Source organism: Lepisosteus platostomus, chromosome 14 (genome assembly GCF_059453375.1).
Source record: "Lepisosteus platostomus isolate fLepPlt1 chromosome 14, fLepPlt1.hap1, whole genome shotgun sequence".
Taxonomy (NCBI): domain Eukaryota; kingdom Metazoa; phylum Chordata; class Actinopteri; order Semionotiformes; family Lepisosteidae; genus Lepisosteus; species Lepisosteus platostomus.
The window spans coordinates 33,797,195-33,819,625 of record NC_142624.1 but is presented as its reverse complement, the minus strand read 5'-3'; the positions used below and the strand labels follow the sequence as shown (position 1 = coordinate 33,819,625).

Genomic DNA, 22,431 nt, shown 5'->3' with positions numbered 1-22,431 from the left:
GTTGGATACCATCGCGACAAGACCTCCACAGCATGTTATGATAGGGACCCCATGTATATCGCATGTATATCACGGCAGTGTATTGATTGCAGTGTACAACTGGCGCCTGCTTCCATGACACCCTGGCATCAGCTGTTGCAACAAAGGTCTCAGATCAGGACATGATATATCCAGATAGGACGTCTCATGATATATGGACTTTGGACATGGGGTCATCAGATCCTGTCAGGGTATGTCGATATGACAAAAGTGCCCCCCCATATCGCGACATGTGGACTCCATGTCGCGACATTGGAGCGGGGCATTTTGTCAGAGGTATGTCATATCGCGATATAAAGCCTTTCATGTCGCGACATGGGGCGGGGGCACTTTTGTCATATCGCGATATATAGACTCCATGTCGCGACATGGGGGGTGGACGTTTTGGCTGGGCATGTCATATCGTGATATGTGGGCTTCATGTCGCGATATGGACGCGGGGTGGCATTTGTCATATCGCGATATGTGGACTCCGTGTCGCGACATGGGCGGTGGCTTTTTGTCGGGGCATGCCATATCGCGATATGTGGACTTAAAGTCGTCACAGTGGCGCCATGACAGTGATGCGCCAGTTGCAATGGGTATGGCGATGTAATCGTGATACCCGCACTCCTATCATGACATGCTATCGGAGTCGTAAACGCGCTGTGAATGTCATGACATTCTTTGTCTGCTATTCAGTTTTGACCTCAGTGCGACTTCTCTTAGATTGATCAGTAATTGGAAACCAATGGATGTGTTACTGTATATCCAGCGTGCTCATACAGCACACACGGTTAACCGGGGCTACAGTATTTGGACCAAGAAGAACATCTATCCCCTGTGTATCTACATGTTCTCGGAACTTCCGCTGTGGCGCTGTATCCAATCAGAGTGTCGATTCTCACTCTTCACCCAATCGCGACCCGAGCTGTTCGGGGGTTTAGCCAATCACGGGTCTGAGAGCTGTTCAAGCGAGCAGCGCCAGGTGGATCGGCTTGTTTACTGTCAATGAGAATCTATTTTTAAAATGCTTTACTTATTTACAAAATAAGTACATCGGCTTATTTTTTAAACGTCTTTATTGATTCACAATGCCTCGTACTCTTCGAAATAAATACATGTTTTATTTGCAAAATAACTGTCTCCGCTGCTTTTAATCGTATTTTTAAGGTAGGAAAACACCTTCTGCTTTGTACTTCAAAAATGATATATATATATAAAGAAGAACCGGTCCGGTTCCCCTACAACTTTGTAGGGGGACTGAGTGACGTCACGACACCGATAAAACAAGGCGCTGTATCTCGGGAACGAAAGCAGCACAAACGCTACTTTCAACGGCACAAACCGGCACAAACGTAGCACTGACGAATGAGGTGGGTTTCATCGTTGGTGCTGTCTGTTGGGGGGGGCAACTTCACGGAGCTGATTATTAGCACTTAACAGGAAAATTACTATTGTAGCACTCACCTAGAGGGTAACAAAAGCAAGTAATTATGTAGGTCTTACTTCTAACAATTCATTCATTCAATCAATGTTATTCTTATATGGTTCGTTTTACTATGGAGCGTTCTCAAGGTACTGTACATGAATTATACAAATGTATAGTAAACAAAAATACAATAAAATCATGTTTAAGTGTGAAGTTAAAAGAAAGAAAGAGAATAACCTGTCACAGTCATTTTAATCAACTACAGCAGTGATTGATCCAAACATGAAACATGAACAAAGTATGTGATGTGGTAGATCTGGCCTTTCTAGAGGCATTTCATCAAGTCCCTCATAAGGTAAGATTAATGCTCAAATTGTAGGTGGTAGGCATTCAAAGTCGTCACACTGTGAAATGATAAATTGATAGAAAAAAGAACAGTTAAAATATATGTCTATAAAACAAAAACATTCTGTTTGCCCTTTAATCGATTTCCCACATCGTCTAAAAAAATGAAAATGTTCACAATAAAATGAGCGAACTGCACATGTATCACCCGAAGTGGGCTCCACAGCCGAAACGTTGTGTTTTCGGCATGGAATAAACCTATAACTTGTTCCTGTGGTGATTTTAGCTTTTCAGGACACTGAAACTGGATAAACGGACGGAGGGTTTTTTTCAGACCAAGACCTAAGTGCAGAAAAGAGTCTCATCAAGGAAACACCGGTGACTAAAGGCCCAGATGTAACGATACCCAGCAGACACGGGGGTCGCCCAGGTGCAGACAGAACTGTGTATCAGTCTCTCGTCACATTACAACATACTGAAATGTGATGGTCAGAGCAGCAGTCCCGTAAACGCGCCCACAGAGAAAATCCTGTGGATTGGAATTCCTGAGTTTCCTCGTCATGCTGAAACTCTGTATTTTGAAGTACAAAACAAGACTATAATGTACAAAATTAAAAAGTTGCGTTCTATTGACAAAAAAATCGCACAACTACCGTTCCAAATTGAATTCAGATGACAGACCGCAATAGTTAAATACACATACTCGGTATATCATAGAATGATGCTTCATCTGAAACGAGGAAAATGCATTTTAAGTGGAATTCTATACAGATGCATACAGTGATGTGTGCAGACATTTGCGTTAAAAAGGCATACAAGTGAAAGAAAAGCGCTATATAAGCGTAAGGAATTATTATTAATTATAAAAATGTTACTGCTGCCTAGGTTTTTATATATGGGACAGGACGCATCATCTTCCCTACCCAAATTCATGCAGAAACACGCCCCATTTGGGCTGCAGCGGAAGTGTGGGTGTGCTTCGGGTCGAGGTCTGCTGTGATTGGACACTAGCTGCCCACAGCCCGAATAGGGCGTGTAACTACACGAATTCGGGTAGGAAACAAAAATAAAGCGGGCAGCACGGCAACTTAAGTTTTGACCAAGTCGTATAATCCAAAAGTACCGGATCTACGGTGTTTAAAACAAATGCGTTCTGCGAAAAGTTATGACACACTTCACACAGCCGGCCAGAATAAAACAGCGTTGTAGAATAACTGCTATTTGTGTCTGTTTTCACAGGCTGGCAGCGCGAACTCCTCCTTTTCCTGCCGTTTGTGGCGGGAGAAGTGAATTCCCTCTTCAACCCGGATATCTCTGTGTTACTTATGAGAGGGAACTGGACGGCGATTCTGCGGAGTCACTCCGGGAACGAAGCGGCCCGCAGGTCCATGGACCGCCGCTTATCCCCGCAGGCCGAGGCCGGGAGTTGGACGAGAACCCGCCAGTCGGTCGAGCAGCTGCGGAGCCTCTTGCTGTGCTGCAGATGGTACAGTAGCCCCCTCCGGTAGCCCTGAAACATGGAAAAACTTTGTTTCCAGCTCACAGTTAACCTCCCTCGCACTCGCACCACCCCCTCTTGCCTAACAGCCGGCGATAATCCAGTAGTGAGCATCTTGGTTCGAGCAAACTTCTTACGTGATCGATTTCTTGAAGGATTTATTAGCGCGTTTTAGTAATGTTTAAATCTATAAATGCAGCCGATTGAGAGTAAAGGGAACGATTCATACCGTATGTACCCCTTTACTTCAGGATTACATGATCTACGACATGACTGAGACGGTGTGACTGAAGTTAGGGCGCATTTGTCTGTGTTGACGCGGTGCTTTGTGATCTGTCTTGCAGTGAAAACCTCCTCAGCGAGCCCGTGTGTCTTGGGGCTTGTGAACATGTGTTCTGCCGGTGAGTGTCCTGCAGCATGAACACCCTGCAGCTATTGCAAATCAGCGACTGCAATCAGGCAAGCCTCTTACAGTATCAAAACGGGGATCGTCAGAGTGCAGCACAAGAGGAATGACATTGTATTTCGCCCAGCCTGCGATGAGAGGCAGAATAATGGTTTAGCATCGTGTTGTAGTCATGCCAGACAAGAACCTTTGAGCACTGTGTTGTTAAACCGAACGCACTTGCTGTTATAATATGGTGCTGTTAGCAATGCTGACTCGACCTCCTTCGACTCTCCTGATGTGTAATTGGTGAAATATTCAAGGCGGGATTGCAGTGGGGGCAGCAGCATGGCGGTGCAGTGGTTAGCATTTCTGTCTCGCAGCACTGGGTTTATTTACGGACCGGGGGTGCTGTCTGTGTGGAGTTTGCATGTTCCCATGTGTTTTCACATGGGTTTCCTCTCTCAGTGGTGGGTTGATTGGCTTGTGGGAAAAAAAAATTGGCCCTGGTACGTGTGTGTGTGTTTGTGTCTGTGCCCTGCGGACCTGTGGACTGGCGTCCTGTCCAGGGTGTACCCTGCCCTGCGCCTGTTGCTTGCTGGGATAGGCCCCCAGCTCCCCCCACGACCCTGAATTGGAAGAAGCTCTTAGCAAATGGATGGATGGATGGGAGCAGACTGGTCAAGACACTTCTGTTCACGTGAGGGCCACTCGTCAAGAGGTGTGTGTGTGTCGTTGCAGGACATGCGCTGTCGGGTGTGTGAGCGAGGGCTGCAGTGTGTGTCACACCCCGGTGTGGCTCACAGACCTGCAGATTAACCGGCAGCTGGACAGCATCACCCAGCACGTCCACAAGCTGGAGTCCCTGCTTCACTGCGGAGGCGCAGGTAACTCATCTACTCCCTTCCTTGTCCGGCCGGCGAAGTGTTAAGGTCTCGGGCTTTAACAGGGCCCATGCAGGACATGTGTTCTTTTCTTCTTTGGGATTTTGTGTGCTATTAAAAGGCAACGTGCAACAGATGAAGCAAAATAATGGTGCCTCGCCTAACCCTTCATAAAGAGTCCACACAGGAGCTCACTCCGTATCTACATAGTTCTTCTTTTCTTCTGTGGAGTGTTATCTTTGTAGAGCTAATTACTGTCATTATTCAGTGTAATTAGCTCTGGCGTGTATTTGTGCGTTGGGCTCCCGGCACAGACAAAGCAGGCCGATTTAACTCTGCGCTGCAGCTGCGCGAGGTCTCCGATGACGGCGGCGCTAATCTCTGGGGTCACCCTCTTTCAGAGCCGGCACCCAGCTGCCGTCGACAGCTCGACACCCCGGGTTTCTCGCGCCCAGCGCAAAGCACCAACCTGCTGTCTAAGCTGTCACACAGGCCAGGCGGACTTGAGCTCCCCAGTTCGTTACCCTTTTCTTCTGCGGAATCTGCTGTGGAGCACTTTATAGTTAACTGCAGATTATTTTTTCTTCACTTAGGACTGGAAGTGTATGCAGTCAAATCTGAACTCGCCAGGGGTTCACCAGCTTGGGTTTAGTTCTGTGGCTCTCCTACCTGCACCAGTGAATGGGGCCATGTGTATCTCTGTCTAAAACTTGAACTGCGCACAACCATTCCACCAAATGTTCCTGCTGCAGATCCCTGCAGGAGAAGCAGCATCGCTTAGAGGGGCGATGCTATGCTTACACAGCAAGCAGCAGCGCTTGTTGTTGACTCTTCCGGGATAACCTGGTGGAGATCAGCCCAGCCAGCCACAGTGAAACTGCTTCACTGATGGCGTGCTGCCTGTTGAAGAATCCAGATCAGTACACTCCTGCACTAACCCTGCATTCTGTAAGAAAACCTTTGCACGTAGAGCCACTCGGAAGCCTCTGTTTTAAGTTTGTTTTTATTTTGTGGTGAATGCTGTGCTTTCTGGTTATTTAAAATAGAAAGCATTTAAAAGCACTGATTGAATTAAAGATTAAAGACCTCGGCGTTCCGCTTGCTTGACTTTCTGGATGTCTGCAGAATACACAAAACTGCATCCCCGTTGTGCAGCGTTTTATCTCAATTTAGTTGTGAGTTGAGTGTCTTTCAGTGGGCGACCGCTGGAAAAGCAGGTCTTAATGCGGCAGCCGATCTTGTCTTCTAGCTTCCCCGCAGGCTGGCCCTGCGGCCCGATCCCTCGGGAGGCACAGGAAGAACTTCAGAATCTGGTTCAGCCCGCGGAGCCGCAAGGTCAGGTGCCGGCTGGAGAGGGGAGGGAGCGGAGCCCCAGACGCGCAGGCGGAGGCCGGCCGCCCGGCGGGCCCGGCCGAGGCCTCCGTCTTCGACTTCGCCGCCTCTTCCTCGTCCCAGAGCTCGGCTGAGGGCAGGAAGAGGAAGCACGGCGCCAGAGCCGCACCCCGGGGGAAACCGAAGGGCGGGGTCAGCAAGAGGCAGAGGCTGAAGCGCGTCAACCGGGAGTGGGGCGTCCAGACCGCACGGGGCCCCGGGGCGAAGGCAGCGGAGGAGGAGGAGGAGGAGGAGGAAGAGGGACTGGAGGGAAAGCAGGTGACGTCCAAGAAAGCTGTGTCCTTCCTGGCCCCGGATGTGGTCCGCGGTGCTGGAGACCCCGAGGGGCCGCGGGCTGGCCCTTCTCAGCGGGAAGGAGCGAGGAGGTCCTCCCTGCGGGTGGCCGTGAGGGCTCCACAGACCGGTCGAGACGGGGCGGAGGAGCCCGCTCCCAGCCCGGGCCCGGCGGGAGAGCCGGCGCCGCTTCCGCCGCAGGGGACAGGCTCTGCGGGCGAGGGCGCCCCCGTGAGGCCGAGGCGGGGCCCGCGCTCCAGTGCTCAGGGCTCCCCGAGAACACCCCGGAGGTCCCCCGGCTGCCGAGCCGGCGCCTCCTCTTCCCCGCCACCCGCAGGCCCCTGCGTGCCGCCCGTCCCCAAGAAGGCCAGGGTGGGCCCAGAGTCCGGCGCGGGAGGGGAGGGTGGCAGGGAGCCCGCGCCACACTCGCCGAGGAGGAGGGCGCCCCTGAGGCGGGGGTCTTCGGCCTCCCCTGGGCAGGCGGCGCCCCCCGGGAGACTGGCAGCGATGAAGAAGAACTTCAAAGGAGAAACCCCCTTGCACTTGGCAGCTATAAAGGTAGGGGGGAACGGAGATGATGGCTCTGACTCGCGCTGCCCTTCAGGGATGGAAGTATCCCTGGTGGACACGTGGTCCGTGCCGCCTCGGTGCACGAGGGCCCCGTCACAATTTTCCTCTGCTTCCAGGATCTCTTCCCAGAATTCCTTTCAGCAAACGCAAGCAGGCTTTGATCTAGGGGGCGGGACCCCAACAGATTCCACGCTCCCGCTCTCTGCTGGGCAGAGTGGAGTCTGCGCTTCGTCAGGGTGGTTTTGCATCAGGTGGGGGAGTAAAAGCCGTACTGGCACGCGAGGGGGAAATCTCCATCTCACTTCTGGAGCAGCATGAACGTAGAAATCAATATTTTCATAATGATATGTCGGGCTGGCTCGCAATCCTATCAGGCACGGCTGAAGGACCTGCAGGATGTTGTTTGAAATGAAACATGGCACTTGAAAACCTGCCCGGAGAAGGCTTTGTGAATGTTTCTGTCCCGCTCGGTCCATGTGTCTCTTGATAATGACTATAACGGCGTGTTAATGTTGTCGGCACCCGGGTATCTCGTACATCACCCCTCTGCTGCTTCTTGCAGAAGGTTTTTTTAGGCTATTAAAACAAAATGTGCAATAGATGTAGTGAAATTTACACACCGGATCATCCAGTCCATGAAGACTGCGGAATGATCTCTCAACCCTTATCAGATGTAGAAAACTCATTTTTATATCCTGACATTTTTCTGTCTCGTTTGCTGTTTTAATGTGCCCATGCCTTTCTCTTGTGATTGATGGTTAATGCCTTGAGATCATGCATAGTAAAATGCTCTATATAAAAGAAATATTATTATTAGGTTCGAGCGGGGAGCTACAGTACATCAGTGTGTGCTGGCTGTAAAGGAACAAGCAAAGTTAATGTCACACTGAAAAGCAGGAAGAAGAAAGACAGTGATTCGGTTGCTGATCCTTCTTCAGTGGGAGAAAGAGAGTTTGGTTTTCCCTCACATTCAAAGAGGTTCAGCAGCAGAAACATTGGGCCTTTATGTCCTACTCTTCAGCGAGGACTTTACCTCTGCTTGTTCCCATTAATATATATAATGCAATGCAACAGGAGCAAGGCAGGATACACCCTGGACAGGACGCCAGTCCATGACAGGGCTCAGACAGACATAGGCACACACTCACACCGAGGGCCCATTTTCCCAGAAGCCAATGAACCTACCAGTATGTCTTCGGAAAATATGGGAGGAATCCCCTGCAAACAGGGGGGAAACACACAAACTCCACACAGGCAGCACCCCAGGAATTAAGCCCAGGGTCCCAGCTCGGCAAGGCAGCAAAGCGAACCACTGCGCCACTGGGCTGCCCTCAGATTGCACCAGGTATTCCTTAACTGCTGGACTGATCCCCTGGAGCTGGGCGAGTTGTGTAACCCAACAGTCCTGCACTGGGTTGGAGTGGAAGAGCCAAGCTCTCCCACTCCACACCTAATCCGCCAGTCTGTCTTTTGTGCTGGGGAGGGACGGGTTGCTCTTCACACTGGGAAGAAAGGAATGAAATAGGCAGCTGATCAGTACAAGAAGACACCAGATATTTAGGCCTGGGCTTCCTTGACCATTGAAGAGTAATATGATATCTCCGTCTGCTCAAACTGAGAATCATCACCACCGTTTCTTAGTCAGTGTCTGAAACAGTGCTTGGGCTTTACTTCCAAGCTGTTGGGAAGAGTTCTGCATCCATAAGAAAACAGTGCAGTTGCATTAGGTAATTTTCATACTGCTCTGAAGCATAAGTCAAATTTAAAATTGGTAACGAACACTTTCATTATATATGAAGAAAAGGGTCTCCAATACATTTACAGGGTGCACCCCTGATTAAGAGCTCTTCTGAATTGCTCTTTAATTAGTATAGCATTAATTACAGCTTTTCTAATTGCTCATTTCATTCCCTGGAATTACGTTTCTGATAATAGAGTGCTGGGGCGAAGTTTGCTTGCCTGGGTTTCCTGTGTCAGCGCATTGGCGCAGACAGACAGCTGAAATACATCGGAAGTGGAGCTGAATCAAGTGCTAACCGATAGAAACTGTTAGATGTTAACTCCATGCTGAAACGTGGGGGGGAGAGGGAAGAAAAAAGTTTAGGCTGTAGAGTTATTTGGGTGTGAGCGGAGGAGATCTCGGTGTTTCTTCTTTCTGCATCTCTGCGTGAAGTTAACCTCTGCTTGACTGGCGCCATCGCATGCTGACGCGATCCCCTGCTCTTATCTCTTTGATATATATGTCTCGTTACCTGAAACCTAGTTCTAGCGGGTTAGCTGGTCTTGAGTGCAGTTTGGGAAGAAGAAACCTTCTGGTGTTACACATCAATGAATCCCCCGCGGTCCAAAATACCCTGATCCTGGAGGCCAGAAAGATTCAGATTTTCTTTCCTCCTGAGCCCTTTATTGAACTCATTAATTGCTCAATTGGACCAGTTGAAGCCTTTCCTTGTCCTCGAGAAGCTGGAGATTTGAAGGGACTCTAAAACCTGCTGGACAGCAGTCCTGACTGGACCTGGGACCCTTACAATAGTAGTGTGTTGGGCAGAGAGAAGACTGGAGGGGAGCTCCGTTAAGAAGTTTCTTTAAGAACCTCTGCCAAGTGTGCAGTGGAGATCAGCGAGTTCTATTTCACAGTTTTTCTTTCTCCTGGTTCCATCCTCTGCCTCTCTAGGGAGATGTGCAGGCTGTGCAGGAGCTGTTGAGCAGTGGGACAGACCCCAACCTGAAGGATCATGCTGGCTGGACTCCCCTGGTGAGTGTCTGTGTCTGGGTGCTCTTCCTGCCGCGGTGAGGTGGCAGCTGTGTCTTAGTGTGTTGAACAGAGCCAGTTTGTTCAGTGTGAATGATTCTGTCTTTCTGTTTAAACCATTGGGGTCCCCTACCCGTCCTTTCTAGAGGGTTGTTGTGCCAGACAGGAGTGCAGTGCTCCCGAAATGGATCTGCTGATACATACTGTGACCTTTGTTACATAAAGGATACATAAATAGTGCATTAAATTCAGCAAAGATTCCTAAGTGGAGATTTAGCAGTGCACAGTGTCTTGTTGAATGTTTTGTCTTGTTAAGGCTCTTTTCCTTCAATTGTGATCCAGCCTACCCTGTGTCCGAAAAAGAACTCTAATCCAGTGTCGTATGATATCCTTGATGCTGCAGCATGAGGCCTGTAACCACGGACACCTGCCTGTAGTGGAGGTGCTGCTGCAGCAGGGGGCGCTGTTGAACACACCGGGGTACCAGAACGACTCGCCGCTGCACGACGCGGTCAGGAACGGCCACACGCTCGTCGTCGGGCTGCTGCTGGAACACGGCGCCTCGCAGGACGTAGTGTGAGTCTCCCCTTGAGCCCTGTCCAGTCACGAAGCACGCCCTCTCAAATGAAGCCATGCTTGCTTTCCTCCTGGGCCCAGGGTTTTTGTGAAGTGGCAGACTTTTGTTCTTGTGCGGCCTAAGTGTTAAACTCTGGCAAAGTCAGGAGATGGAGGGAGAGGCTGTCAGGCTGTGTGTTGGGCCCCTCACACTGTGTGCTGATGGACAAAGAGCTGCAGGCTGCCGGACACTTCGACTGCAGGGATCGTCACAGACCAGTGGTGATAGATGTTTAAATAGAAAGGCAGGAGGATATATAATCACTTTGGAAAGATGGATGCAGGTTTTGTAGATAGCGAGATGGATGAACGTTAATTAAATCTGATGGATAAATACACAGAGAAATGCAGAGACATCTGTAGCCTGGGGGAGGTGAATAGATCAGGATGTTTTCTTCTTCTTTTTCTGGGGAAGATACAGGATTTAATTAAACGGATTTAACCATCAGGTTGCCATCCTTCTGCCTCTGGAAAGGCTTGCAGTGCTCATCAGCTCATGGAAAGAGATGGCGGGTGTCCAAAGGCTGACTTTTAGAATCTGAAATTGGGCAGCAGTGTGGATTAGTGGTTAAGGTTGGGGACTTGTAATAGGAAGGTTGCGGGTTCAAATAAGATGTGAAGCACTGTTGTGTGACAAGAGCGGAGCTCTTCACTCAGAGTGCTAGGGTTCACGCCCTGCTGTGTGAACTGTCTCCCAGTTCGGCATTGCGAATGAGAATTTGTTCTCCAGTTATTTACCTAGTTAAATGAACAATTACATTAAAAAAAAAGTTTGCAGTATTCAAAAGACAAATGCAGCTCTTGAATGACAAATGAGAAAAGGTTCTCTGTGTAAGCGACTCGGCTCTTGGTCAGCAAGGCTAGCCAAACATTGACTGGAGGGGCTAAACTGCAAATTGCAAAATAATTTAAGGGTGTAATCTCTTTTTAATTTCCGAAATCTCTACACTGTTCCATCCTGCAAGTCTCATATTGTACAGATATGTGCGGTGTAATGCTCTCGACTAGCTATTTATTCTGTTTTTTAATCAGATGAATTTTTCAATACTGGGATGTTGTGTTGTGCTATTTACGCGTTTGAGACTGCAGACTGTGTTTGGAATCCTGCCTGCAAGCGGTCTGAGACTGCAGAAAGACAGTCCTGTGGCTTCTGTGCTTGTCTGGGAGCCCTCATGGTGCGTGCACAAGGATAAGATAAGATCACTTTATTTGCCATATACAATTTCTTGCATTAGGAATTAATCTTTTCGTATACCCAACTTGCTCTCCATGAGACACAGACACACAGACAGGGAGAGAAGCTTGGGGTGAGAGCACAGGGTCGGCCATTGTACAGCGCCCCTGGAGCAGCTGGGGTTAAGGGCCTTGCTCAGGGGCCCAATGGAGTAGGATTCCTCTGCCGGCCGTGGGAATTGAACCGGCAACCTTCCAGCCACAGGCGCAGATCCTGAGCCACAGTGCCACCGCTCTGCCCTAAGGGCAGGGGTTCCCAGTCCTGGTCTTACAGGGCCACACACTGGGATCTGTTCCAGCCGAGATCTCACTGAGAGTCGCAGTTGTACAGCTGAACCCCTAGACTTCACAATAGGATTCATTGGAACTGTTTGGACATGTCAGATATTAACTGTTTTGGGGGGGGGACATTTTCAAATGTTCCAGTCAAGCTCCTTGTGATTATTGCAATTAGGGCTTTGAGTAATGAAGTGGGGCTGGTGGGAGAACCAGCAGGTGTGTGGTAATCTAGTGTTGTAATGAAGCGCTGGTACGTTTAAGGAAGGGTTTTTAATTATTGTTTTTACCAGAGAGATGTTTTTTTGGTCTTTCCTAGCAAAAGGCTGGTTTCATATTACCCATGACCCCACTGCACACTGTGGCCAAGATTAAAGGAGAAACGAGCCAGTGTTTTTGTAAAAAAGCCAGGCAGCAAAAAATCTGTCTGAAAACAGGTTACCTGGCAACTCCCACCAGCACTTAGTGGTAGGAAAAGGAGTTTTATTTATTTACTTCTTTTCCCTCTGGAATTGCCTCCAAAGCCAGACGCTGCTGAATAAATATCGTTTACTTTTTCTGTATTGTGGGCATGTTCTTTTTTTCATACACATTAATAATTGGAACCACGTCAGCTCTATTTTTCTTTTTTCTCCTCTTAAACAGAAGCAATACATTTCCTCCGCTGGTGCTGGTGGGGGGGGGGAGGCTTCATGAATCCAAATTAAATATTTTATGGACCAGTGGACCTATTAATTGTCCCCCAGGTTTTATCGCGGTGCAGACGTTTAATCTCCCGAACCAAACCTATTTTTCTTTGCTTCTTTTTAATTAATCGCTTGATATGGTCCCGGCGTCACCCTTCATTTCACACGGGGCCTAGCCGCGTGGCGCGCGCTCCCCACGAGTCCTCGCCGCCCGCCATCAATCTCCGGCTCGCCACGGCCCTCGCAGGGGGCAGGGGGCAGGGTTCAGGGGGCAGGGTTCAGGGGGCAGGGGGCAGGGGGCAGAGAGCTGGTGGCAGCAGATAGCAGGGCACTGGTGGCAGAGTACAGCGTGCAGAGAGCTTGAGCAGCAGAAAGCAGGGTGCTAAGAGCAGAGCTTATAGCAGCAGAAAGCAGGGCGCAGGGTGCGAGGAACAGAGAGCTGGTGGCAGCAGATAGCAGGGTGCTGGGGGCAGGGGGCAGGGAGCTGATAGCTGCAGAGAACAGTGCAGGGTGCTGGGAGCATGCTGTGTGTCATGGTTGGCAAACCTCATATTTTAAATAACTCAGGATCTAAAGCTCTGGGTGTGCTGCACATTGGAATTGCGAAGGGTCTGCCGAGGGGTACACACTTCAGATACAGCCATCAAGTCATTTCTCGTTTTGCTGTTACTGAATCACTAAGTGTGAATTCAGGAGCTCCCATTTTGCTTCAGTTAAGGCTCATGCTCAGAGGCAGGGTTCAGTCCTCTAGTCCAGACAGAGCTGCTTTGAGCCTGACCTTGTCATGACATGACTTGCAAGTGGGATTCCTCCAGTGGGGATGTGCCAGCTGTGCCAACCACATCTGGATCACCTGGGCAAACAGGTGAATGTGAATCTTTGAAGGTTTTTCTCTGGCTTACTGCACAACAGCTATTTGTGCAACTTTGCTGAACACGAGGTTTCCTACCCAGGTCCTGAAAGGCCTCAGTGCAGCAGGTTTTATGGGACACCATTAAATCACCGATTACTAAAGACTTGGAACTGTTTCCTCTTGGTCAATTAAGCACGTCTTACAAAATGAAGTCAAGTACAGATCATCTGGGACAAGAATCCTAGTACCCTTCTGCCCTCAAGGACCAGAGGTCTTCTGTTAATGATGTTTGCTTCATCAATAACTTACAAGTGATCCCAACCTTTAGACACAGGTGCCCTATAAGACTGGGGCTTTTCAGGACCAGGGTTAGAGACCTTGGTTTAGAGTGTTAATAATAATAAACTGTATTTTACATTGCGCCTCAAAACAGCTTCTCAAAGCACTTTGTGGAGGAGATAACAGAATTAGAACAATTGAAGCAAGGGTGTAGGTGGGCCAACACAGTAGATATCAATTAAATAAAAGCCTTTCTGAAGAAGAAGGTTTTGAGTCTGGATTTGAATGAGCTCAGGGGATGTGACTCCCTGCTGTCCTTGAGGATAGAATTCTAGTAGGGCTGGTACTGATGTGCCAAGCCATGCAGGGCCTTGTAGGTGAGCATGAGGATTTTGAAGTCAACTCGAAAACTGAACGGAAGCCAGTGCAAGGACTCCAGGACAGGAGTAATGTGATCACTTGCACTAGACCTGATCAGGATTCTGGCTGCTGAATTCTGGGCATACTGAAGTTGGTCACTATGGATTTAGGTTTTCATGTCATAGATGCAATTAGAGAGTGCAGAAACTGCCACTTTAGTGTCGGGTTTAGTATGGAGGTAGATGTGAGAATCATCTGCGTAGAAATTACAATTCAGACCATGTGATCTTAAGAGTTAACCAAGAAGGCACATGTAAATGCTGAATAGAATGGGGGCCCATTCCTGAGCACTGTGGAACTGAAAACCCCAAAAGAGACAAAGCGTTGGCAATCACTAAGGTAAGAGATGAACCTTTTATGAACAATGTCAGAAACTCCAGTCTCAAGATGTTGTAATTAACAGTGTCAAAAGCGGCACTGAGCTCTAGGAGAATAAGGATAGAAAGACGGTCATTACTGACTTTAGCCAGGGCAGTATCTGTGCCGTGTAGTTGATTGGAAGGGTTCAAAGAGGTTATTTGCAATAAGATGCTTATTTAATTGAATTGCAAGAGGTAAGGTTGGATATAGGGCGAAAATTGTCAGCGAAATCTCTCTGCCAGTGAGCGCTAACAGAGTGCTAGAAAAAGAAAGTAATGGTGCCACACAGTTGCCAATTGCGATTTTTGTAAAACAAAGGTGTGATTGAGAGGTGTGATAGGATGCATTTTGCCAGACTCTGTCAGAGCTGGTGACATACTGTTAGCCATCCCGCTAAATTTACTTCTCAGACCGTTTCATTTTACATGTCATTAAAGTGCTGTTTATGCAGCACCTCATTTCAGGTGCTGTTTTCAGCTGCAGCTGTGCAGTAAATCGACAGTATAGGAAGGGAAGAAAATCGTCTGCAGGTTGTGCTTCGCAGTCCTTTTTTTAAAGGGATTTAAAACGTCTCTTCTGACACTGGAACCTGGCTGTTTAGCAGGCGAGAGGCTGGGGTGTATCAATGTGTGGTAGCTTGGTCTTTCAGCCGATGATGTGTACAGCAGGCATTGTGTTGTTGTTTTTTTTAGTTTGTTCAGTAAAGCACTGGAACAGTAGGCTGCAAAACGAAAGCAGTAGATTAGCTAGGAGCGTGGTTCTAGATTCGGTCCATAGCTGCTCCTGGACATCCAGCAGAAAGCAGCTTTTTTTTTCTCCTGTCTTTTGGCAAGCAATCAAATGAGCTGAAAGTAATTTGCCTCCATGGCCTGAGCCAGCTACTGCTCGGCGCTGAGGAACGGGCCCTCAACAGCCTGCCCCCGCCAGGGAGAAAGGAATGACCAGGGTCCGTGGGGTCAGGGGAGGTTACTGCCGCCAGCGAGAGCAGGGCGCTCTGTGGTCTGGAGCTGAGTGCCTGCTTTTTTCACATCATGTGTGAAAGCAGAGCCTGCTTCTGTCTGCTGCAAGTGGGGACAGACCCAGGGCCTGGGGGGCTGCAGCGCGCCATGGAACCTCAGCTTAAAGACGGTTTCTTATTGATCCTTGATCGGGTATTGGGTTCGGCTACAGATCATTTAAAACGAAAATGAGAACGGGCTTCAGCCTTCTGGGACTAGGGATGAACAGTCCTGCATAAGCAGAACAGATTGCCTTCTGAATTGGCCAAGAACCTATGTTTGTCTTCCAAGCCTTTAAAAGATGATGCTTGAAGGGTGACCTGCAGTATAAAACCTGCTGGATTGTGGAAGTGCAGGTCCAGGAAAAAGAGGAGAAGGCAGTGGTTTACAAAGCAGCCACTGCAAAACGAAAGCATTATTGTTTCTTGCAGTTTAGTGTGTTTATATCCTATTTCTCGCATACTTTTGTGATGGCAGAGAATATACCTGTACTGGACAAGATTGTATGTAAAGTCACTGTAACGCAGCTGAAATAGCATGTTCATCAGAGAGGGAGGCTGTAGAAGGAGAGGAAAGTCATTCTCAATTCTTGTTTCAGCGGGCAGTCAGTTGGGAGCAGTGTGTTTTTGTCTTATATCAGTGAGATACAGCAGGATCAGGGCTCACAGGCAACCGGCTTTTCTCATTCCTCCCGGGGCTGGTTAGGATTTGATCTGCGGAGAACGCGTTAGAAAAAAAACTCCGTCTCCGTTCAGTTTTTATTTGGTTTAGTGTCCTTCCCGATGGAGTGCCGCAGGGCGCTTTCACAAACTGTTAACTGGTCTGTGTGCTTCAGGGGCTTTTCCAGACGGAACGTTTCAGAGAAACTGGGCAGGAGAGGTCTCGGGGAGAGAGGGGGACTGCGAGGGTAGGAGAGCAGAGCTGCTGCATGCAGGGTCACGATAAGCAGGAGATCCTCCTCAGTCGGAGCCCTGACTGAGTTCATTGCTGATGGGTCTATGAGCTGAGCGCTCGTCTGTGCGAACTCCCTATAGTGCGCTCTTAGCTATGGGAGTACAGAAGAGGAAGTAATAAAAGTCTTTCTTGGGCCAGGAGCATTTAATTAAAATGAGGCGTTTGATTAAGAAATGAGTCATGAGCTTGGGAAAGGCAGTGGGACGGTGTGCGGTGAGCATTTGCTTGGGAAAAGGCACACGGTACTGTTGAGAGCCTCTCGCACCCTGTTGGTTCATCCTCCCTGCTAACAAGTTCCAGGGTGATTTTCAAAGAACGGGAGAACAGTGGCAAATGAGAGGAGGCCTTTCAGTTCACTCACCTCTCTTCTGAAAACTTCTGAAACTTTCCGCAACTACTAAAACGTCCTGTTTCTAGAAAGGAAGCCAAGGTATTCTTCCAAAGCTTTTTTTTCTGTGCTTTTGGGTGTCTTTTTTTTCTCCAAGTGCTTGCAGGAGAAGTTAAGTTTAAAGTTGCAAGTGCCCCAATAGAGGAGCGGATTTTTTGTTTTAGCGCAAAGCTTTGCAAGTTGCCCGTGTGGATCAAGCCTGCGTGTGTGTCGCTGCTGCAGGAATATCTTCGGCCTGCGGCCTGCCGATTACGCCGAGACGCCCGAGATGAAGGCCCTCCTGCAGGCAACTCCCCAGGGGACCCCAACCCCACTGCAGAGCCCCAAAACCAGTTTGAGCAAGGTAAGGCTTGGGCCAGGCAGAATCAGACAGGGGGTGCTCGTTTCTGATGCTACCCCTTTTCACAGCGTAAAGCTTCGATATTGCAACAAACAATAATAGTAAGAAGAAGCTCGATGTTGTCAAGTGTCTTTTATCATTCCCAAAACGGCTACTTGTTTCATGAGTCAAATTAATGCGGTCGTATTCAGTTAAGACAGCATGGGCAACGACAAACAGAGACAGGTAGTGTTGTATGTCCCTGCGCTTTGTTCCAGGTTCGAGGATTTGGGGCCGTGACGGTGCTGGGCAGTAAGCTGACCAAGCCCCAGCTGGCACAGCTCTCCAGGCTGGGCAGAGTCCTGGGAGTTGGGCAGGCAGAGAGCTTCACCAGCGCGGGTAGGACTTCGCAGGGGCTGGACTGCGCGGTGGACTGTTTCTAACTAACTTCCCATGGCCGCTGTCTGCCGCCGGGTCTAGAGTTCCGGGTTCCACCGGGTTTATTTGAGATCATCACCTCTCCCACTGCAATCTCGGGATTAGCAGGGAATGCTATATATATGCCATGTTCTCCTTCTCATAGGTGAAATCTAGAAAGAAGACCAAACAATAGAGTTAAAGTTCCGTGGAAAACTGTAGAATCTGGTGTTGATTGTATTAATGTAGGGTGCTTATCAATTTAGGAGGCCGATTCAAACAGCTGCATATTGAAAACTGTCAGTGGGAGAGTGAAGATTGCTTTTCGACAATGGCAGCGCACAGCAGAGGTGGTTTCCCCAGGATTAAACTCGGGAGGTACATGGTTTACCCTCTCATGGGCACCCTGGTGTGTGCGGCCACTGGCCACAGGGGGTATGTTCCTCTTGGCTGTTTGTACGTGAACTGCTGTCAGATTCTCCCCCCAGTGCTTGGTTTTCACTACACTGTCGTCGAAGGAGGTGTCTTTCTGAGCGACCAATACATCTGTCCAGTGGGGTCGCACGCCACACTTATTCTAAAAAGGGCCTTGTCACGTCTGAGGCACAGCCTGCTTTTTCCCTCTGCCCCTCAGTGACCCACGTTGTGGTCGCGGACGGCCCAATGCCCACCACTCTGAGCTGCCTGCTGGCTGTGCTGAACGGCTGTTGGATCCTGAAGTTTCAGTGTGAGTATCCGCCACGAGTCCGCTGGCGGTAACCGGTTAGTGAAAGATCACTTATACACTTTCTTGTATTAGGAATTTGTCTTTTTTCGCATTCCCCAGCTTGCTCTCCATGAGACACACAGACAGGGAGAGAAGCTGGGGGTCAGAGTGCAGGGTCAGCCTTTTATACAGCACCCCTGGAGCAGTTGGGGTGAAGGGCCTTGCTCAGGGGCCCAACGGAGTAGGATTCCTCCGCCGGCGGTGGGATACAAACCGGCAACCTTCTAGCCACAGGTGCAGATCCCATCGGACCAAAGAATTCCCATCCAATTATAGGAGCCTCGTGCCTTGATGCCGCCTTCAGCATTTACTCCCACTATATATCTTGAGTAGGCGCGGAGGTCCGCTCTGGGGCCCTGGGTTCAATTCCGGACCGGTCCGTGTGGAGTCTACGTGGAGTTGGTACCTTCACCCCCTGTTGGTGTGGGCTTCCTCCAGGTGCTCCGGGCTCCTCCCACAGTCCGTAAACATGCTGATAGGTCAATGGGCTTCAGGGAAGTTTGGCCCTGGTGTGAGTGTGTGTGTTTGTGTCTGCCCTGCGATTGTGGTGTCCTATCCAGTATCTCGCTTTGCGCCCGTTTTCTTGCCGGAATAGGCTCTGCCTTCCCCACGACCCTGAATCGGATGAAGCGACTAGAAAATGGATGGATGTATATATTGGGGGGGGGGAACTCAGCCTAAGGGGGAAGGAAAAGACGGTGCCGCTAGGTAAATCCTGCAGTACTGGGCAGTGTTGCCTTTGTACAGCTCGGTGACTGTATCTCCCAGCACAGTCAATGACTGTGTCGGATCCATGATGGACCTTCACGAGATTAATAAATACCCCCATTAGAAGCCATTTTGTCTTCAATCCTTTACTGGCTAATTTTTTAAGATGCTTTTCCTTTATGCGCAGGTGTATACTTACTTGTATACATTTTTCAAACTTCGTTTCTCCCCCAATTCTGTGCAGTACAGATTGTGTTGCGACACCCTGATGAGCCCTTCACAACAAGTGCTGAGTGCTGTGTTTGCAAAGCAAGTTTGAAATTCGCTTTGCCAGAGTAATTTCCAGGGTTTTGCATCACTGCCCCAGAGCAGACACTATGAGCACTGAATGAATGCCCAACACCCATCAGGGGACTACATTGCTGTTTTTACAAATGTAATTAACAGATGTGTTAATTAAGCCTTATTGTTGCACTAATGAGCAGTTATATCATTCAGAAAGAAATAAGTAATCTGGTTGTATGCAGGTATTGCCGTCTTCTCGCTGAGCCTTTGAAGGCTTTTTAAAATGCAGGTTCCGCTGAGTGGTAATTAAAAAAAATGGTAGTAATTACAGTTAATGACTTCTATAGAAGCACAGGTGTAGATAGGATGTTTATAGAAGATAATGCAGAAGTAGGAAGGGCTTTGATCATTTCTCAGAAAGAATGGAAATCCAGACAACGGTATGAGTGATGTACTGTGCCAGACAATCTTGCAGAGATGGAACTAATACTGTGTGGTCCTGGGAACATCTGTACACAGGATGGGCCGCCTCCTGAGAACCAGATCGAGCTCAGACCCTACTTGTCCATGCTCAGAGCTGTGTTTTCACAGCAGCCCGTAGGCATGCGGTATCACAGGAAAGAGCCACAGAACCATAGAACAATGCAGTGTCACAGGAAAAGACGTCTCTGAACCGGTGAAATACCTTGGATCGCGCATTGACCGAAACGGCCCCCAGTAATAACAGGGGCTCATGTCTGTTTTCTTAAGAGGGCGCCAGCGGATATTTGCGGTGCGGCGCGTGCTCAGAGCTGTGTTTCCTCTGTGCAGGGGTGGAGCACTCTCTCAAGGCTGGTACCCTTGCCCCGGAGAGCGACTATGAAGTTGGAGAGGGGGCCCAGCGCAGCCGTGTGAACAGAGAGAACATGGTAACGTATGAATACAGTCTGGGGAACGCAACACTCGGGCCGTTTCTTACTGGAGAATCTCGAAACCACGAAGATGTCTCTGCGGCTTCGGTTTTTTTCGGTTTTAGTTTCATGGGGCGACGTTGACGGAGGTGGGACACAGCTCTGCTGTGGGAGTCTTAAATCCTTAGAAATCGGCGAAGCATACAGCTATAAATTACTTCTTTTGTTCATTGTAGTTAAAAAAAAGCAATAGCTGAATTATTGCAGAGTTGATTTTTGGGTTTTGTTAGGCCAACCTTCAGAGGCATTCTGCTTTGCGGTATTGAATATTCAGCAGCGTCCGCATTTATTTCTGGAATTCCCTGTAAGTCGAGAACAGTGGTCCTGGCTCTGGTAGACGCAAGCCCAGGCTGCAGGAAGAGCAGAGGACGCGGCACAATTCCAGCAGCTTGTGCTCGTCCGCAAACCTGAATCTGCGCGTGAGTCCAAGACTTACAAACCCATCCCTGGGCTGCCCGCGATGAACGGAGCCAGGCCCAGCACCGTTTCTTCTGCCTAGTCCGCTCTGCAGGGGAGGGCCCTCATCCCAACAGGCTCTCCTGCGGGATGTAGGCGTGTACGGGGGGGTCACAGCGAAGTCAGCCGAGGAGGTTCAGGGTTTGGCATTCCACTCGCAAGGAATCGGATCCTTCAAGCATTTGCTGTCATTCTGGATTTGCAGGAGTTGTTGTTTTTTTTTTTTTACAGAAGCTCCACACAGACACATCATAATAATAATTCCTTCCACTTCTATAGCGCTGTTCTAGACACTCTGGACACTTAGTTGTTCAGGTGGGTAGCTGCGTCAGCATGCGTAGGCTGCAAAGCAACAAGTAATAGGTTTATTCCATGCTGAAAAAAAGAAGAAAGAGAGCACAACGTTTCGGCCGTGGAGCCTTCTTCAGGTGTCAGCTGGTGTCAGGTTGTCAGGTTGTCAGGTTGTCAGGTTGTCAGGTGTCAGGTGTCAGGTGTCAGGTGTCAGGTGTCAGGTGTCAGGTGTCAGGTGTCAGGTGTCAGGTGTCAGGTGTCAGGTGTCAGGTTGACACCTGAAGAAGGCTCCACGGCCGAAACGTTGTGTTCTCTTTCTTCTTTTTTTCAGCATGGAATAAACCTATTACTTGTTACTCTGGACACTTTACAGTGATGAGGACCCACCAGTGTGCAGCCAGAGTGCACCAGTACGCTCCCCGCACACCAGCTCTCAGTGGGGAGGAGAGCAGAGTGAGGAAGCCAGTTCAGAGACGGGGATTATAAGATTTAGATACATTTACATGCATCTTAGATAGATAGATTATAGACAGGTATGATATTATATATATTGTATTATATGTTTTAGATGGATTAGATTAGATAGATTCATTTCTGGAACACTTGCGTGCGGTCGGGCTTCTCGTTCCGGGGGCAGGCCCGCGCGAGGGTCCCAGAGGGGCTCACGGAACCCGTGTCCCCCCCAGCTCCCCCGGCTCTTCGACGGCTGCTTCTTCTTCCTGCGCGGCTCGTTCCGGCGGCCCCCCAGGGACGAGCTGCTGCGGCTGGCGAGGGAGGGCGGCGGCCGGCTGCTCCTGCGGCAGCCCAAGCCCGACAGCGACGTGACGCAGACCGTCGCCGCGGCCGCCTACCACGCGCCGCCGGGCTCGGACCAGCGCTCCTGCACGCAGTACGTGCTGTACGACCGCGGCTCGGCCTACCGCCCGCCGCGCGTCCGCCTGGGCAAGGTCTGGTCCGCCCCCTCGGCCTGGCTCCTGGACTGCATCGTGGCCTTCCGGCTCCTTCCCGTGCCCGAACCCGAGCCCCAGCCCCCGGGCCCTCTGCGCGCGCCGAGGCGAGGTTTCCCGGCGGCACACCACACCGCGGTGCATGAAACTCAGGTGGCAGACGCTCGGGTCTCACCCGGGTCCGTCGCCTTGGATTTATGATTATTTGGGGGGAGGTTCTGTTTTTCCCGCCATTTCTTTGCATCTGAACGCCTGCTTTTACTGCCTGCGACTGTACAAGAGCTGTGAATATATCTGTACGTATCTTGTACGTACTTCTCTTTTTATATTAATGGCTCAGCAGCTGTCATGAAGAGGGTGTTCCAGTATGTACATTCACACACTAAGAGAAGATGTTAAATGTAGAAGGTGTTCTTAAGTGAATTTTTACTGTTGTTAAATATTTATGTTTACCTGTCTTTTTCTGCAGTAATATATTCTAAAATAAATCATGCAGCGTCAGTTGTTTTGTTTTGGAGAGTTTTTTTTCCCCACTCTGTGTTTCAGCCCGCAGTTTGCTTTAGGAGAACAAAGCCCGAGCTTGTTTGTTTTGTTTTTTTCCCGGAGAGGAAAAGCCGAGAATCCCGTGCTTCTGGGTTCTCAAGCCACGCGCTCATTGCAGTCAGTCACAGAGCGGGGCCG

General features: G+C 49.5%; 1 protein-coding gene across 2 annotated transcripts; it reads left to right on the top strand.

Moving 5' to 3' along the window:
• The first annotated feature begins 2,763 nt into the window (after positions 1 to 2,763).
• Positions 2,764 to 22,251, top strand: bard1 (BRCA1 associated RING domain 1). Of its 2 annotated transcripts, XM_088605785.1 has the most exons (12): positions 2,764 to 2,848; positions 3,035 to 3,281; positions 3,638 to 3,694; positions 4,420 to 4,565; positions 5,812 to 6,785; positions 9,472 to 9,552; positions 9,953 to 10,125; positions 16,834 to 16,954; positions 17,209 to 17,329; positions 17,982 to 18,074; positions 19,917 to 20,014; positions 21,490 to 22,251. In XM_088605785.1, the coding sequence occupies exons 2-12, from the start codon at positions 3,121 to 3,123 to the stop codon at positions 21,949 to 21,951; spliced, it is 2,487 nt and encodes an 828-aa protein (XP_088461911.1). In that variant the 5' UTR covers positions 2,764 to 2,848; positions 3,035 to 3,120; the 3' UTR covers positions 21,952 to 22,251. The 2 variants fall into 2 exon arrangements, with proteins under 2 accessions (XP_088461911.1, XP_088461912.1); XM_088605786.1 differs by lacking the exon at positions 21,490 to 22,251 and adding an exon at positions 21,135 to 21,483 and having other exon boundaries at positions 2,844 to 3,281.
• Positions 22,252 to 22,431: the final 180 nt, after the last annotated feature.

Bases quoted from the DNA above. Each gene is read 5' to 3' on its own strand.
- bard1 (XM_088605785.1), top strand. From the start codon at position 3,121: ATGAGAGGGAACTGGACGGCGATTCTGCGGAGTCACTCCGGGAACGAA. The intron at 3,282-3,637 runs GTACAGTAGCCC...TCTGTCTTGCAG, and splicing joins CTCTTGCTGTGCTGCAGATG to TGAAAACCTCCTCAGCGAGC. The intron at 18,075-19,916 runs GTGAGTATCCGC...TCCTCTGTGCAG, and splicing joins TTGGATCCTGAAGTTTCAGT to GGGTGGAGCACTCTCTCAAG.